Source organism: Equus asinus, chromosome 9 (genome assembly GCF_041296235.1).
Source record: "Equus asinus isolate D_3611 breed Donkey chromosome 9, EquAss-T2T_v2, whole genome shotgun sequence".
In the NCBI taxonomy this organism is placed as follows: domain Eukaryota; kingdom Metazoa; phylum Chordata; class Mammalia; order Perissodactyla; family Equidae; genus Equus; species Equus asinus.
In genome coordinates, this window is record NC_091798.1 from 41081516 (window position 1) to 41099005 (window position 17490).

At 41.4% G+C, this 17490-nt stretch overlaps 1 protein-coding gene across 2 annotated transcripts in view; it reads left to right on the forward strand.

The window, feature by feature from the left end:
- The first annotated feature begins 287 nt into the window (after positions 1–287).
- ETF1 (eukaryotic translation termination factor 1) overlaps positions 288–17490 on the forward strand; it is a 29956-nt gene continuing 12753 nt past the window's right edge. The window contains exons 1-2 of one of the 2 annotated variants that reach the window (XM_044780561.2): positions 288–471; positions 633–736. In XM_044780561.2, coding sequence (XP_044636496.1) covers positions 651–736 — 86 coding nt within the window. In that variant the 5' untranslated portion in view covers positions 288–471; positions 633–650. Of the gene's footprint in view, positions 472–632; positions 861–17490 lie in introns of both variants that reach the window. The other variant, XM_044780563.2, reaches the window with a different exon arrangement.

A 17490-nucleotide genomic window follows, 5' to 3' on the forward strand; every position in this document is an offset into this window, starting at 1 on the left:
AGACGACGACGACCCCTGCGCCTCGCCCTTTAAGGAACACCCCCCCATTAGATCCTGGCCGGGCTCTGAGTATTTCCTCGCGAGAGCTACCGGCTTCCGCCCGCTTCCTCCTTTCGCTTCGCCGGGCCGGAAGGAAGGCGGTACTTCCCCGCCCCCCGGCCTCTACCTCACAAGGCAGCGCGGCCTCGGCTGCGGCCAATCGGCGGGCTCCTTGTAGGCCTCGGCGCAGAGAACCAATGGAAAGTCGCGGCGCACGCAGAGCTTCCCCTCTTCCGCACCAGCCCCCTCCCTTCCGCCCGCCGACTTCCACTCAGCCTCTGGCAGAGGAAGTGATGTCACAGGCCCCATGTGAGCGGATTGCAACACATGCAGCTGCCTGGAGAGAGGGAGCCGGTGTCCTACGTCAGAGCCGCCGCCGCGGAGCCGCCGCCGGGGAGGAGCAGCCGCTGCCGCCCAGGACTGGGCCCTTAGGTAAGCCAGGGAGAGGGAAAGGCCAGTGACCACAGCAGCGGGCCGCGCGGGCCGGGAAGAGGAGGGCCTCTCGGGGGTGGCAAGGAAGGGGGCCGCTCTGCCCCAGCGGCGGCGCTAACTCTGTGGTCTTGGTGTCTCCGGGCCCCGCCGGGCCGCTCTAGGGAGGAGGAGGCGAGAAGATGGCCGACGACCCCAGTGCAGCCGACAGGAACGTGGAGATCTGGAAGATCAAGAAGCTCATTAAGAGCTTGGAGGCGGCCCGCGGGTGAGCGCCGCGTCCGGCCCCCCCGTGCCCTCTTGGTTCCCGGACCCCTCAGGATGGCTGTCCTCGCGCCGCATGGCCGGATGAGAACCAGGCACTAGCCAACTCCCGCCTTCTGGACCTCTGGGTAGTAGCCTCCGATCCAGGGGCTAGGGTCTACGCGGTTGGCCAGAGAAGGGGTCCTTCCCCGGCTTGGGGGTAAGGGGTCCTGCTCTCGGGGCTCAGACCACTCGACCGCCTCGTGGTAGGCCACTGCTACTTTTCTACTCCTCCCAGGCTCTTGAATCTAGCTCCTCCCTCTTGGAGCTCCAGGTGCTGACACCCGACTTGGGTGTTCTCGGGGGAAAGGGCTCGGCCTTCCCTAATTTCCTCTCTTTCTCTCCCTTCACGTTCCTCAGCCAGGCCTCCTTAAAATGGCCTTCTCCTCCTGGGCTGCTTAGACTCCGGTGGGTGAAGTTTGGATGGGGCAGGAAGGAGAGGTGATCGGGGACAACCTCTTCCTGACTTCCCCTGATTTCTCTGGGTCTTCCAATTCTCCCAAGATGACTTCCTGGTTTTAGCTGTTCTAGGACCCACCTATAAAGTGGAAATGCCAACGTGTGCGGGGTGGGGATGTAGGGGAGGTTTTGGTTAACGAATCTGTGTCTGTATAGCAGAAACCCGAATTATGGGGCTCTTGATATGAACTGTAACAACAGGGTCCCTTTTGGCCTCTCTGGAACTTGGGAATAGAGGTGTCTGATGAGTCCATGTTTGTGGATATTCAGAACTGAATAAGGTGGGCTTTGAGTGTCATTCTGTAAATTTTGGTAAGAAACCATAGGTGTGTCCATTGTGGGAAGGGCAGGCTAGCTTAAAAGTGGCTTTATTTGCTTTTTTTTAATTAAAAAGAGTTACTAGACCATCTGGGGAAGGTGTGTCAGAGGTATTTCTGTTTTCTCACCTAATTACTTTATCCTGTTCCTTTCCCAGTTGTAGAGACTTTTTACTTACAGGAAGTGGCAAAAAAAGCATTTGGAGCATTACATGTTTTTATGTTTGAGCATTTTTAGAATAGCAGAGTGGCTTGCCCTAGGCCATGTTGAAAGTTGTTTTCAGCACAGGAATTGGACATTCTGGTTTCCAGCCCAGGTTTGTCCTTCATCAGTAGATTTGCAATGATAGACTTAATCAAACTCTTGATTGTTACCACTTTATGAAATAAGGTGTACCTAGTTCCATGAAAGGCCCAGGGTTAACAGACTGGTTTGCCATTGTGTTTTGTTCTTAATAAATTAGTAACAATTATGCTTGAGATGAAGCTTCTGAAAGTTTGGCCCTATTCAGTGACTTGGGCTTTTGCTCACTTTTTCTAATATGAATTGAAGGTAGCAGCTTATTTTAGTTCCTTACGTTTGTTTTTCTTTGAATTTAATAGAGTATTCAGATCTAGTTAATAATCATACAGGAACTTGAACACAGATGATTCTGTGCCACATGATAGAATGAATAATTATTCCCCAAGTGTGAAAATACTGTACAGGAGGGGTAATATAGGTCATGACCCCATATGATCATTATTATCAGGAATTAGCCAGGTTCTTTTGTTTCACTAGGATCATCTGTTGTGTTACTTGAATCGTTCAACTGAATGTGGCTTTTATAGATTACTGTTGTTGCAGTGTTGTTTAAAGTTGGATATGACCTGTAGATTTGTTCTCTTATTACTTTAATTGGAGACAGTTCACACATTAGAATTTGCATGCATTATATTTCTCTGAAGAAGTCTAAAATGTGAATTCACAACTATAATTTGTTTGTTGTCTGAGTGAAGTAACGTTAAAGATAACACTGCTTAATAAGTAACAGCATTCCTTTCTACTACTTGATAAAGGAGGCTTATTCTTAAATTTGTTCCTAACCATGTTACCTACCCATTTGAAACTGTTAAGCTCCCCTTTTAAAGCTTTTAAAGGTTTTACCCCTTTGATTAGCAAAGTTAGTAAAGTTTAAAACACTCTAAAAATGAAGTTCTTATGGACAACTTTTCTTGCAAGTGATACAGTTAGTTTGGACATTTTAGATGGGATTAGGCTGTCTGAAATAGCTGGGGAGTAGTCCTTCAAACAATGTGGTTGATTATCATGGCCTACTTTGCTTTTATTCACGATTTGGTTGCATCTTGATCCCATGAAAATTTAAAATCTTGGCCATCTCTGGGTATCACTAAGGGAGTCACATATTCATTCTGTTTGGCTGAGAAGTTTCTCAGCACATAGCAATTTCTTTTCAGGAATAGCAAGATTGTGTTTTTGTGGCTGAGTTGTATTAAAGTCAGATTCATTCGATTATCATAGTATACAGTGAGAAATGTTTTTTCTTTTTTACCTGATGCTAAAATATTTTAAAGAGAAATGTAATGGACCTTAAAAACAAACTGGGTGGCAAGATGAATCTGTGTGTGCGAGTGTTTAGGGGGCACCCTGGGTTTCAGGAGAAAACTGAGGTTGTGTTCAAGCATGGTTATTAGCACTAGATAGTGAAACTTAGTGGTGAATTAATAGAATTGTTTTGGAAATGAAGAGTTTTTTTTTCCCCTTCCCAGCAGTGTAGAATTCTGGGCATGAGAATCAGATTGGTTAGTTTTTAACAGTAACTATTATGGTATGCTGGGATAAGAGTAATTTTGAAATTGACATAGTTGATATGTGACTAATTCTTGATAATATGACCCAAATGTAATATAGCTTTAAAAGGGAGACACCTTCAAAAATAGACTCACTAATTAAGTACATCTGAACAGAGTGAAGTTTCTAAGCACAATAATTTATTAAGCACTTAATATGTTATAGACACTGTGTTAAGCAGTACATTATTTCATTTAATCCTCACAAGAAGTATAACTGCCATTTGATAGACAAGGCACCTGAGGCCGAGAGGTTAAATAGCTTGCTATCTGAAATGTTATAGAGCTAGAATGTAGCAGAGCCTAGTGCTTTAACCAGTATGCTGTACTACACAATGGATATATTTTATGTTTCAAAAAATGCAAGCCTGGATTTACTCAAATTGTAATCTGAACTATAACAGACATGTCTGTGGAAGAGCATTTATAGGAGCCAACATGACTGAAATGGGGAACTTGCTAGGAGTCTTTTTGTAGCCAGCATCATACTTAATTTTCTGAGTTGAAAGGAGTGTTAAACATGTAACTTGAATTTAACTTGGGTGGAACATACCTATTTAGTTTCATATAAGCCTTGGTTACATGTTAGTTTCTGTGTGTGCTAGTAAAATAACCAGCCAGTATACGTAAGTCCCACTTCAAGGTAGTGGTAGTTCTTCCCAGTTTATGATTGTTCCTGGTATGTTTTTCACAGTTGGCTTAATGGGGACAAATGTGTACATAAGCCAAAACTGGAACTAGGGCCATGTGAATGGAACAGTGGTTGCAGGTATTCTGAGTAAGGAACTAAAGCAGGTGAACATATGTTACAAGAAAGGTATGTGGGCAGTTTTGGTTGTTTCTTTTTCCTGGTGTTTTCTGAACCAGCAAGAAGTAGCTCCAGAAGTAGTGTCGGAAGCTTTATAGTTTTCACATAATAAAATCATAACCAGAGCCTGTTCTGGCCAAGGACAGTTGTGATTAGAAACAAACAAGGTTAATTTGGGCTAAGTTGTTCCTGTGGGTGTTAGAATGTTTTTTCACTTATCTTCAGCTAGGAACCTTGTATATTTCAGACATAATGAGGGCTTGGTCAGATAACGCGTGTTTGAACATCAGTGCAGTTTGTAGACTTCATTTGGGTCTTCTGCTGTGGTCTTGGGGCATTTTTAAAGCTTACTCTTTAGTTAAAAATAATTTGTAGAGTGGCCGGCCTGGTGGCCTAGCAGTTTTAAGTTCCTGTGCTCCGCTTCGGTGGTCGGGGGTTGACCACTTTGGATCCCACGTGCAGACCTATGTACCACTTACCAAGCCATGCTGTTGCAGCATCCCACATATAAAATAGAGGAAGATGGGCATGGATGTTAGCTCATCCTTACAAAAAAAATTAGATATCTTGGCTTTGAAAGAAATAGAAATTACCTGGCTATACATGACTGTCTTTCCTGTCCCCAAATATAACTCTAGTGGTGGGGGTTGGAGGGCTATTTTTCTCATGTACTCTCAATAGTTCTGATACCAGATGTGTGGGGATTTTTTTCCTACACTGAGCAATTCTCCAGTTCTCAGTGACACAGCTGAGTGTCCTGCAATTTAATTCATTTCTCACACTACCTGGATTTAGCATCAGATCTCACAAGGTACAAGTCTGAGTTCCACAAGACGACCCCCACTTGCGATGCCAATTACAAGTCCAGGCCTCCCCTACTTCTGACCGACAGGCTATCAATTGAGGGTTCGATAATTTGCCAGAATGGCCCACAGAACTCATCGAAACACTTTACTTATGTTTACTGGTTTGTTACAAAGGATATTATAAAGGATACAGATTGAGTCACTTGGGGCAAGATCCGAAAAGGTCCGAGTGCAGGATCTTCTGTCCCTGTGGAAGTCGGGTGCACCACCTGGGTTTACCAACCCAGAAGTTCAGTAAATCTTCTTCAAGAGTTTTTATACAGCTTAATCTGCAGCCGCTGTCTCCCCACTCCCCCAGGTGTACAAGGATAGAGCTGACACTTCCAACCCTCAGTCTTTATAGTGACCAGCCCCATACCGTAAGTCACTTCATTAGCATAAACTCAGTTATGCTACAGAGGGGCTCCTTATAAATAACAAAAACACTCCTATCAGGAAATTCTAAGGGTTTTAGGAGCTTTGTCAAAAGGTGGGACAAAGACCAAATATATTTCTTATTATATCACATAAGTTTTTAAAAAATCTTCAAAACTCCTCACATTATGTTGAATTAAAAGTTAGTAATTTTGTAAAAATCGTTGGATAGGTTTTTAAAAATCTTATAGACAAATAATACAGGCAGATGGCTAATACGATTTGAATAGATTAAGGTATATTAAATGTGTTTGAGTACCTTCCCCAAGTGGAAATTGTTTTTTAATAGAACATTTACCTAAATGATACTTGGATTGTTCTCAAAGTGATGAATTTCAGGTACTTTTATTTTTACTTTAGTTCTCCATATCCTTAAAGGGATGGTTATAACTAAAGTGATACTTCGTAGTGTTCCTACTGATAGCAGAACGTTCAGGCACTTGAAGAGGGCTTTTTTCATCCTCTCTTCTGCCCACTGCCTCCCTCCCCATGGTTAGACGGCTTAAAGAATCCCCAGAGAAAAGTCAAGGATTGGGGTATTTTTAATTTTCTGAGAAGAGGTGAATATAGACCAAACAACTACAGAGGCTTTGGTGTTCTCTCACTAAAGGGTCAGGATACAGATGCCACCAACATGTCTGAGCCATGAGAAGAGAAAGGAGAGAGAAATGAGGTAAAGGGAAGAGGGGAAGATAAAAGAGTATATTTGATAGGATGTGGTGGTGTTCCTCAGTCCACTCCAGGTGTCCTGGGCTGCCTGCCTCAACTCAGAACTAGTCCTAACAACCGTTGTATTCTGGCATGGTGTTCCATGCGCTGTGAACCTAATGAACAATTATTCTCTTTGAATTTCAACTCTTGACAGACTTCTCATTGTAATAATAGATAGACTTATCCTTCCAGGAAAGGAAGGCTTTCTCTGGACACGTTCTTAGATAATAAGCAAGAGTACCTAGTTAGAATATCATTTAAGGCCAAATGCAGTATGGATTATAGGTCTCCATTCGCTCACCCTCCCACCCACCAGTTGGACCCTTTTGGCAGAGAGCCCTTTCTCTTTGAACTTGCAGTTGAGGGTGTGCTCAGTGTTGCCCCTTGTGCTGGGAAGACGTTTGGTTGTGAGAAAACTTAAAATGTCAATTTTGCAGCGGGGCTAAATGGTCTTAGGTCCTATTTGAAGAATCACAAGGAGAAATTTGCCTTTTTTCCCTAGATCCACAGCTGGAACTGTCCAGCTGAGAACTTGGACAGCAGAAATTTCCGAGTCCAGCCTATTCTCCAGGGATCTCAGAATAGAACCTCCTAGGATACATTCTGTAGGTGTCTCTTAATTCTTTGGCAGCCTGCTATCTTAGGGGGAGAAGAGATTAGGGAGGTACAAAGCTCTTTTTTCCAGCAGGTTAGAAATTAGATTTCTCAGTGGGGCACTATTCTCAGAGAGTATGATGAAGTTCCCTCTGATAACAGATTTATTTTATGCTACTGGACACACTTTGAACCCTTGCCTACTGTCTGTTAGGAATGGAGGGGCCAGCCCTGTGGCCGAGTAGTTAAGTTCGTGTGCTCCACTTCAGCGGGCCAGGATTTCGCTGGTTCAGATCCTGGGCATGGACATGGCACCACTCATCAGGCCATGCTGAGGCGGCGTCCTACATAGCACAACCAGAAGGACCGCAACTACAATATACAACTATGTATTGGACTTCAGGGAGAAGAAGAAGAAGAAAAAGAGATATCTAAGGAATGGAAGCTTCCTTTTTTCCTTAATATTGTCACTTTCTAAACAGATGACTTTTTCCTTTTCTTTCTTTCTCTCTCTCTCTTTTTCTTCTCTTCCTTCCTTTCCTTCCTTTCTTTCAGTTTTTTTTTGAGGAAGATTGGCCCTGAGCTAACATCTTTGCCCATCTTCCTCTACTTTATATGTGGGACACCTGCCACAGCATGGCTTGATAAGCAGTGGATAGGGGTCTGGCTGGCCCAGCTTTCTTTCTTTGAATCTAAGTGAATGAAGATTATGGGGGAAAAAATGATTTTTTTTTTCTCTCCTTCTCCAAAACATAATTGAGTTTAAGAAGCATAATTTTGGGGCGAGCCTGGTGGCGCAGTGGTTAAGTGCACACGTTCTGCTTCGGTGGCCCGGAGTTCACCACTTTGGATCCTGGGTGCAGACATGGCACCGCTTGGCACGCCATGCTGTGGCAGGCATCCCACATATAACGTAGAGGAAGATGGGCACAGATGTTAGCTCAGGGCTAATCTTCCTCAAAAAAATAACAATTTCAATATTATTCTCTTCTTATAGATACAAAGGTGAACACAGACTTGATTTTTTTGCATTGGTAGACTGATCAAGCTTTCTGTCCTTTCATGCAGCCCTTTCTTTTTCACCTACTTAATTTGTATATAATAGATGCCTTATAAGAATATATTTGCTTTGTCCTTTTTTTAGCCCTCCAAGTTGTTTTATATCTTTATTTTAATACTAATTTTCAGACACATAGCTTTCATTCAGTGTATACTTTGACCTTACTCTTGTCACTGTCCTTCCTACCCAGTTCCAAGGACTTGATGTTAGCAGATACCTGGTAACTACGTCTTGTCGTGCAGATAACTAGTGGGGGATATTGAGCCTGTGCTCCTCTGTTCTCACGTTTTCATTTGATCCTCTAAGGCCTCCTTTCGAAGAATGATCCTACTCAAAAGATTTATTCCCTTCTGGATACATGGCCTTCTAAATTACATTTTTTTCCAAACTCATATCTAGGTGTATGAAAAATGAAGCCCACCTATGCATTTTTGCTATTAACCAGTCAGCTTAGAAACTTCATCAAAAATCTGCTTGAGTTGGACACTAGATATTTTGGAAGAAGTGTGTGATACAGTGAGAACATGGTCTGACACACACCCTGAAGTGATGATATGAACCGTTTCCACCCCATGTTAATAAGTATAGAGTAATACTAATACAGTACATGTTGAAGGGAGTATGGTGTAAGAAGATGATTAGGGTCTTGAATGAGGTGTTGGACTTTGTCAAAAACCGAAAGAGATTGTGTAACTACTCAGGCAGATTTCCTAGGCAAAGCAAGTGTTGTCAAAGAATGTTACCTTGGGATTAGTATTATTTAGCTGATACAGTATCTTTGATGCATGGTGGAGTGGAGCTGTAACTGATCTGCAATGTTGAAATTGTAATTGAAATTCATTCTTTGGGGCCAGGGGGTTGGGGGGAATTAGCCCTGAGCTAACATCTGCCACCAATCCTCCTCTTTTTTTTGGCTGAGGTAGACTGGCCCTGAGCTAACATCTGTGCCCATCATCCTCTGCTTTGTATATGGGATGCCTGCCACAGCATGGCTTGACAAGTGGTACGTAGGTCTGCACTCGTGATCCAAACCAGCAAACCCCAGGCCGCCAAAGCAGAACATACAAACTTAACCACTGTGCCACCAGGCTGGTTCCTAAAATTCATTCTTGATTAAAAGCCAGTTAGCCTAAAATTAGATCCAAAAGCTTTGTGTCGGTTGATGGTTGGTGACCTGTCAGGGTATTGAAATAGGGCAGAGCATTTATACATGTGTGCCTTGTTGGTAATTTTGGCATGACAGAGCTTAAGACAGTCCCAACAGTTTGCCTTTCAGCCTGAATAAACTTTGGTTTGTAAGTAATGAAAATGTACTTGTACTGATCCTCAAACATTAGTTCCTTAATACCTCTGGATATTTTTAGCTTTTTACTGAAAAAACTTGTCTTCCTTTCTGGCTGCCCCATTTTCTGGCAATCTTCTGTCCTTTATGATTCCACGTAAGTAAGGAGGATCCTCAGGAAAGACAGGGTTAGAGGTTCATGGCTGAGAAGTGTTTTAATCAAGTAATGAAACTAGTTTTCTAAAGATGCGTTGAATGGCATACATTTTGACTTCTCACAACAGCTCTGTGCGGAAAACTATTATTGCCCTTTGATGGATGAAGAAATTGAAGTACAGAGAGATTAAGTAGCTTGCCTAATATTACAGCCTAGTAAGGGGCAGTGCTAGATTATGTTCCCACTTTTCTGATTTCAAAGCCTGGGATCCCAACTATTATGCCACACTGCCTTGCTCTGTGATTAGTAGTTCTTTTGCTGGATAGAAACATCTCCCCTTCCCTTCTGAAAGAAGGGCTCTTGTCCAAGGAGATTTGCAGTTTACTAGAGGGAGCAGGTGTGCTGAGACCCAGGAGCAAAGATAAAAGGAAAACAGGTATGCTATTTGCAAATCTACCCTAGAAAGAACTTGGGTACCGAACATGCTTATTCTTAATGAGCATCAGTGGTGAGGGAAATAACTTGCTTTTAAATCCCTCCCCAGAAGCTTATTTGTGTATTAGAAAGAAGATTAACAGGAAGCCTCAAGCTTTTGTTTCGTTTGAAAAGTACTTGCGTAGTCGTCAAGAAAGATAGGAGGTGGACTTTCTCATTTATAGAGTCCTGTATAGAACATTGGTAATGAGTCCCTAATGCTGGTTCCGATTGATATCTCCTGGCTTTGCACTCATGTGAGAATGCTAGAGAAATTTTCCAGCTTCTGCTGCTCCCTGGTGGAATATTCCACTAGGTTAATTTTGTGAAGTTGTTATAATTTTTTTTTAAGACATAGTAAATGCCTGTAATTGTATAAAAAGTAATACTTCACTAGATATATACGTTTTTGTTTCGGATGACTGAATAATCCTAATGCTTTTGAGGGTAAAATACTAAAATGAACCTTTGTAAACTTTCTGCTGAAAATTTTTGGGACATCTAAGTTATTCTATTCTCTAGGATAGAGGCTGCATTTTTTCTTTTAATTGTTCCTGAGCTAATGTTTTGCCAATCTTTTTTTCCTTCTCCCCAAAGCCCCCCCAATTATATACATAATTGTATATTCTAGTTGGAGGTCCTTCTAGTTCTGCTGTGTGGGACACCGCCTCAGCAAGGCTTGATGAGCGGTGCTAGGTCCATTTCCGGGATCCAAACCAGTGAACCCTGGGCCCCCAAAGTGGAGCATGCAAACTTAACCACTCAGCACGGGGCCAGCCCCATAGAGGCTGCTTTAATGTCTCAGTATGTCCAGATCTTGGTCCTTCTTCCATGTAGTAAGGGCATTTGACCCTAATGTCAATTTCGCAAAGCAGTTTCAGGTAACTTTGCCTAGCCTCTTTGAACAGTAACAGGCTTCCCCCTCCTAGTTTGATATTCTATAAGCTCCTTATAAAAGGCAGCCCCATCCACCTCCTATCTGCATCCTAAATGATATAGCGGAGGGGGCCATCAAGTTGAGAAATGAACAAAATTAAGTGTGGCAAAAGAAGACACTCCAGAAGTGTTGGTTTTGTTATGGTAAAAGACTAACAGGATAGTTTGAACTTTTGTACTGGAGCTAAAGCCAAGACAATTAGTCATTTCCAGGTATGTGTAAGTTCTCCAGAGAGTGGCAGATTTTTAGTTGGTGTTTTATTTGGTAGTTTAGAATAAATCCCTGGTGTTTTCTTAGAAGAGACTATACAGAGAAGACCCTATTTCTGATGTTAGGAATTAACCAGTTGTTCATCAAATATTTGAGCATCCATTATGTGCTAAAATGATTTCTGTCCTCAAGAAGCTTATATAGACCTAGTGTAAGCAATGTGTTGTTTCACTGATACTTGGTGGAAGAGAAAACAGGTCAGATCTTTGAAGTAACTGATAACCAGAAGGAAGTGACTGGCTCTGGGTTATATCAAAATACTGAACTCATGCCACAGCTGTAAGATAAAGCCACTTAAACTTTTATATAGTATAACTATTTAAAGTCTTAGACGGGAATGAATTTATATTTCTCCCTTATGATAAATTAAGGAACAGTTTCTAGTGTTCTGGCCATGTTGATAAATCCTGTAATCCAATAAAGGTGATCACCACCTATCACAAAGTCAACTCTTTATCTCTCGCTCTTTGGACTTACTCAGGTTCAAATAAGAGTTCACTACCTAACTGTGCTTCCCCACTCCCCTCCCCCGCTGTGTTGTGATGTTAATTCTTTCTGACTTTATTAAAGGGCAGGAGGAGAGAGCACAAAGAGCTAGAGTTCTATCTAGTTGCCATTTAGTGAGCATGTACTATCTGCTATCCATGTTAGGTACTTGACATATATTATCTTATAGAATCATCATGACCTTGTAAAGTAAGTAGAAACTGAGGCCCAAAGGGATTTATGTAATTTGCCCTAGATTGTGCAGATAGGACAGGACATGAACCCAAATCTGTCTAATTCTAAAATCTATGCTCATAACTGCACTCCTATTCTGTTTCCATATTAAACCCATATCAAAATGATAGTTTTAGTCTCAAAGTTTAAACTTAGTTTTGTGTATTTGGTAAAAGAAGAAAAATGGAAAACCCTTGATGAATAAAAAACAAGGACAAAGGGAGGAGAGATTGGAGGTAAACTGATTGATTTTCAGCTGGTGATCCATATAATGCAGCTAGCTTAGTGACTCCCAGAAATGATCTGAGATGTAAGCTGAGCTCTGTGAGTTTGAGAAGGGCATAGTGGAAACCTTGGCCATCCATATCCTAGGCACAACCCAGTCATCAAACATTGCAGTGAATGCTTGGGGAGCATATACTCTAAATCTCAACTAGAGAGTATAGTAGGCAGTCTCTACAATATTCCTGGTCCTAATCTGAAAGTAATTCTATTATGTAGAGTTGATGAGATGGATGGCATGACATTTGATGGGGAGTAGGTGTTTCAGCTAGAAAAAGCTGGACATCTCTGAGCTGTCATTGTGGTTGTGTTACTACTAGGGTAAATGATTGCAGCTTACCTGTGGCAAGTGAGCTCTGCCAAGTTTCTCTTCTTTAGGTGGAGGTGAGGTCATGGAATCTCTTTGACTTCAGCTGGCCGAGAGATCCTGCTTGAAGGTGTAGAAAGCAAGCCAGATACAGTGATTCTCAATCCTAGTTATGCATTAGAATTTGTCTATTTGAAGCAGTCTAGTTGAAAATTGAGACTCTCTCTTACCCACAATCACCACCACCCTCGGTCTCCCTGTTCAAGAGCTATTGAATCAGAATAGAGTAAGGGGAGATCTTTTTGCATCTGAGCATTTTGTGTTTTGTTTTGCTTTTTTTAGAAAGCTCTCCAAGGATTTGGGGTTCTCTTGCAAATTGCTCCGTGGACAAACTTGTGGGAACCACATTTTTTTTCCACCTACCTTTTTTATTTTAAATTAAGATTGGCACCTGAGCTAACAACTGTTGCCAATCTTTTTTTTTCTTTCTTTCTGCTTTTTCTCCCCAAATCCCCCCAGTACATAATTGTATATTTTTAGTTGTGAGTCCTTCATAGTTGTGGCACGTGGGATGCCGTCTCATTGTGGCCTGATGAGCGGTGCCATGTCCGTGCCCAGGATCTGAACCAGTGAAACCCTGGGCCGCCGCAGCAGAGCGCACCAACTTAACCACTCTGCTACCGGGGCGGCCCTCTCCACCTACCTTTCTAAAAGTCTTCTTGAACATTGTTGATGATGATGAACCTTGATAAGATCTGTAAAGGTCAAAGAGCGCCTTAGATTTTCTCGTTTGCCTGTCCTCCTTCTGGCTGACTGCATCAGAAGGCACCTTGAATCCAAAGTCTGAAACTCTACAAGCCCTAAAGCTACACACACCACAGCCTAGGCTTTGCTCTGATTACTTTGAGTTTTCTTTTCTTAGAGACCTTCCAGTCCTGTCAATTTGAGTGACCTTATAAATGTTTTCCTGTCCATAATGCTCAGGGGCCATGAAACCTTGGATTGGATAAGTAGCTGGTGGTACTATCCTAACCTCCTGTCCTAGGGAGAGAAACTTGTCCTTCAACAGTCTCTTAGAGAGTGAGGGAAGGAAAAGCTGTCAGCTTTTCTTTAAATTTTCTTCCTTCCTGAGTTTTGTCTAGTTTTATTTACTGTCCGTATTTAGTCTATTTACAACTACTACTTCCTCCCATCTCCCAGCTGTTTTATTTCTCAGAAATTAGCCCTCTGGGGGGAAGTGTTGATGAACAGCCCTTCTTTGATAAGAGAAAATGCCCCTAAAATGTTTAGAACAAGAAGAAAGCTGAGAGCAGAGACCCCTGGGAACCTTAACGTGGCACATTGCCCTATGTTGTGTCTTACTTCACCCAGTTTTTACAACCTCCATGTGCATCATTGCTGTACCTCATAAGTCACTGGCTCTTGAATGAGAGCGTTTCGATTTTGGAAAAGGGAGATAGTGACACAGCAGAAGAGTGAATGAAAGCAATTAAAATTAAAGAACGGTGTAGTTTGCCTGTGTGGCCAGCAGCTCCTTAGTGAGAGCTTTGTTTCTCCTCCTCTACTTTAAAATGAAATATTCAGCCTCCTTGATTTTATTTTGGTGTTGACACAAACTGGTCTAACAACTTTGATTGGCTTGCCTGAAGGGTAAATGAGCGTTTATTTTGTTTGGAAACTTTCCTGGAGAAACTTTAATCTGCTTATATTAAACCCAACATACAAAATTCAGTTTATAAAGTAGCCTTTAAATTTCTAAAGTGGAAGCCATCCTTTCAGTAATCCTTGTTTCTCTTCACCAGTCAGGTGTCTTATAGTAAAGATGAATTCAGAAACTTTAGGTTTCCCACAACAGGGTAGGGAGAGGCACAAAGGGAAACTAGTAAAAGGTAATTCTGGAAACTTTAGACAAAATTCAAAAGGAGTAAGAGACCAAGTCTAACTAGTGTTTCAGATTTAGCAACTTGATAGAAATCTACCAAATGAAATTTTTTGGCAAGCTACACTTCCAAACTATTTTTTAAGTAGAATCCTATAATAAGATTATGTTCTTAGTTCTTAGGTTCTTCACTACTTTGTCCTCTCTAGAGTGTTACATGGATATGAGTGTAAAGTTGCCCAACTCTGGTGCTATACGGTAAAGTTCCTTAATGAATGCTTATCTTCTTAACCTATCTGCAGTAGAAAGTAAATAGTTGCTTATCTTAAGGTCATTGCTTTGTCCGGCACATGATTATCTTGCTTTAAAAATTTTCCTTCAGGGGCTGGCCTGGTGGCGCAGTGGTTAGGTGCGCAGTTAAGTCTGCACGTTCCGCTTCGGCAGCCCGGGGTTCACCGGGTCAGATCCCGGGTGTGGACATGACACCACTTGGCACGCCATGCTGTGGCAGGCGTCCCATGTATAAAGTAGAGGAAGATGGGCACAGATGTTAGCTCAGGGCTAATCTTCCTCAAAAAAAAAAAAGGTTTCCTTCAGGCATTTGGGTTCACTCAGTTAATTTGTCCCAACATATCCTCTTTAGCCTCAGACTTTCCATTCTTTGGAGATTGGGGTCTGTTCGCTTCCTGAGCTCTGAGCCTTCACTCCTGCTATCCTTGGAGCCCCTTCTCATTCCATTCCCTACTGAGTGCCTCTTTGCTAGTTCAATCTCCTAGGAAACTACTCTGTAAATCAGAGCACATCAGCTTTTAAAAGCTGAGCCTTTCTTTTGAGAAATAATTCTCTTGATCCCTAAAGAGTCCAAGAGCCCTTAAGGTGAGAAACATGCTCTCTTGAGGATTGTTCATCTGAAAACAAGCACAAGCCAGTAAAGTCAGTATTCCAACTTATCTGTCTTCTTTTCTTCCCGTCTTGTGTGTTTTCATATTAATAATTTGCATAAGTTGACAATCCTGAGTAGAGACAGGTAGGTGGCATCTATATAGACCATGTTTGAAGTTAAATTTACTTGCCCAGTGTTTCTAGCCCTTCCCAGAGCAAACTCCTTTTCTCCTCCGTGGCCTTTAGGGTTTGACATAACTCCAGAAAGGTTTGTCAAAAAGGTTTTTTTGGGAGCCAGCACAGTGGCATAGTGGTTAAGTTCACACGCTCTACTTCCGTGGCCTGGGGTTTGTGGGTTCAGATCCCAGGCACAGACCTACACACTGCTCATCAAGCCATGCTGTGGCAGCATCCCACATATAAAATAGAGGACGATTAGCACAGACGTTAACTCAGGGCCAGTCTTCCACACCATGAACAAAAAAAAGGAAATTCTTCTTTTAAAGCCTGGGAAGATAAATTATTGGAAGAAAAGCAATTTGTTACATTTGATTCCTTAAAAATAGGGTCCAAAGAACACTTACTGACTGTTAAGAACATTTTTCTTTTTTTATATTAGAAGATATGTCTGTTTCATTTGGGAATTCTTTTTCCATCTAGCTTAGAAACTGAAACATGGCCACAGATAGAATTGTAGCTATGTGTCTGATCTTTTGATTTCTAGACACTTTCTCCTGGTTTAGAAAAGTTCCTTTAATGTAGTTGTGCTATGAAAATTAAGATGAAAACCATTTTAGAGTGTGATATACATGACTTAATACAAATGTCTATGTATGAGCAAGGGATTGTTCTGAATCACTTAGGTTTGTCAGTACTGTATTTGGAATTTTAGCTGATTTCAAGAATGGAGATACAACATGTAGATGGAGAAATAACTGTGGGACAGATGTGGTATTTGGAGCTTTATTTATATGAAGTGTATCTTGGAAGCAGCTTTGTTTTGTGATCACTTTGCTTGTGTTTGTGATGACAACTGAAGCTGCTTATCATGAATTGCTTGGTTCTCTGGGTCAGCTTAGAATGCTTGCTCCCCTATCCGAGGGGTGGCAGCAGAGCACACACACATACAGACACTACACATATGTGTACTGTCATTAATCAACTTGTATTCATTGGGGAAAGTATCGCAAAGGTTATGAACCAGCCTTGGGTTTTGAGAACAAACCCCAACAGAAACAATGCTGTTGAGTTATAACATCAGCTGACAATATTTTGATGGTGGAAGGGCTAGATAGCTAGCTTGTCTGCGTGTGAAGAAAATTTGTCTGATGAGAGAACCTGTGGAATTTACCACTAGTAGAAAACTTTCAGCAGGCAGGGACTCGTGTAAATGAGTTTGCTTTCCAATGCTAATACTGAGGAAAAACAAATACCATGGTGCATGTTTGTGAAATTAATTTTACTATGTAAAGATATGTTTCCAGACATTGTCAGATTTCAGACCCCTCTAGTTAGAAAGCCGATATAGGGATTTTCTTCACTTTTTGTTTTTGTTCCCTCACTGTACCTCTTCCTTTCTTTCTTATTAGTCACTTGGCACATAAGCCCATTTGACTTGACATTGTACCCATCTTTCTAATTTCTTTTTGTTGCCAGCTTCCACTGGACACTGGATATGTGAAATTTTACTATTAAAGTTGGCATGTTGGGCTACTATGAAATTATGCAAGCTCAGTAATTGGGGGAAAGTTTAGACGTTTCTGGCAATCTTCCCAGTTTGTGTAAAGAAAGCCTCCACTCGTTTCCCCATGACACTAATAACTTAAAACGATTAAACTTTAAGGGGCTGATTATAAGAATCTCAGGAAGTAACTTTCTTACAGACTCATTAAGTATCAAGTAGGAATATTTGTAAAATGATATCATTTCTTAACATGCTTTGGCTCATATCAGATCAGCTTTTGCCTTTAAAATATATAAATCAGCTCAATTTATGCTATAGCCATTGTAAGAAAGCCAGCCATTAGATCTGATCGGGGCAGATTTGGGGCTTTTAATTTCCTATGTGTATGTATGTTATAGATTCAATTCTGTTCATATTGCCGCTCATGAAATTGATAATCTGGTTTTTTAAACATTAACACTTTATCGTTAATTTAGTAAACATAAATTAACATTTCTCAGGAACACCATCCTTTGGCATTTCTAGTAAGCTGTCAGGTTAAGAGACCAAGAGACCTTATAAGGAATATCCTATTAGGTACTGAGTGTTTCCCATAGATTTTTTAAATAATAGCTCTATTGAGATATAATTTACATACTGTAAAATTTACCATCTTTTTAAAGTATACAGTTCACTGTTTTATTCAGAGTTGTGCAGCAATCACCACTGTCTAATTTTATTTTATTTTATTATTTAAAAAATTTTTTTTTTTTTTGAGGAAGATTA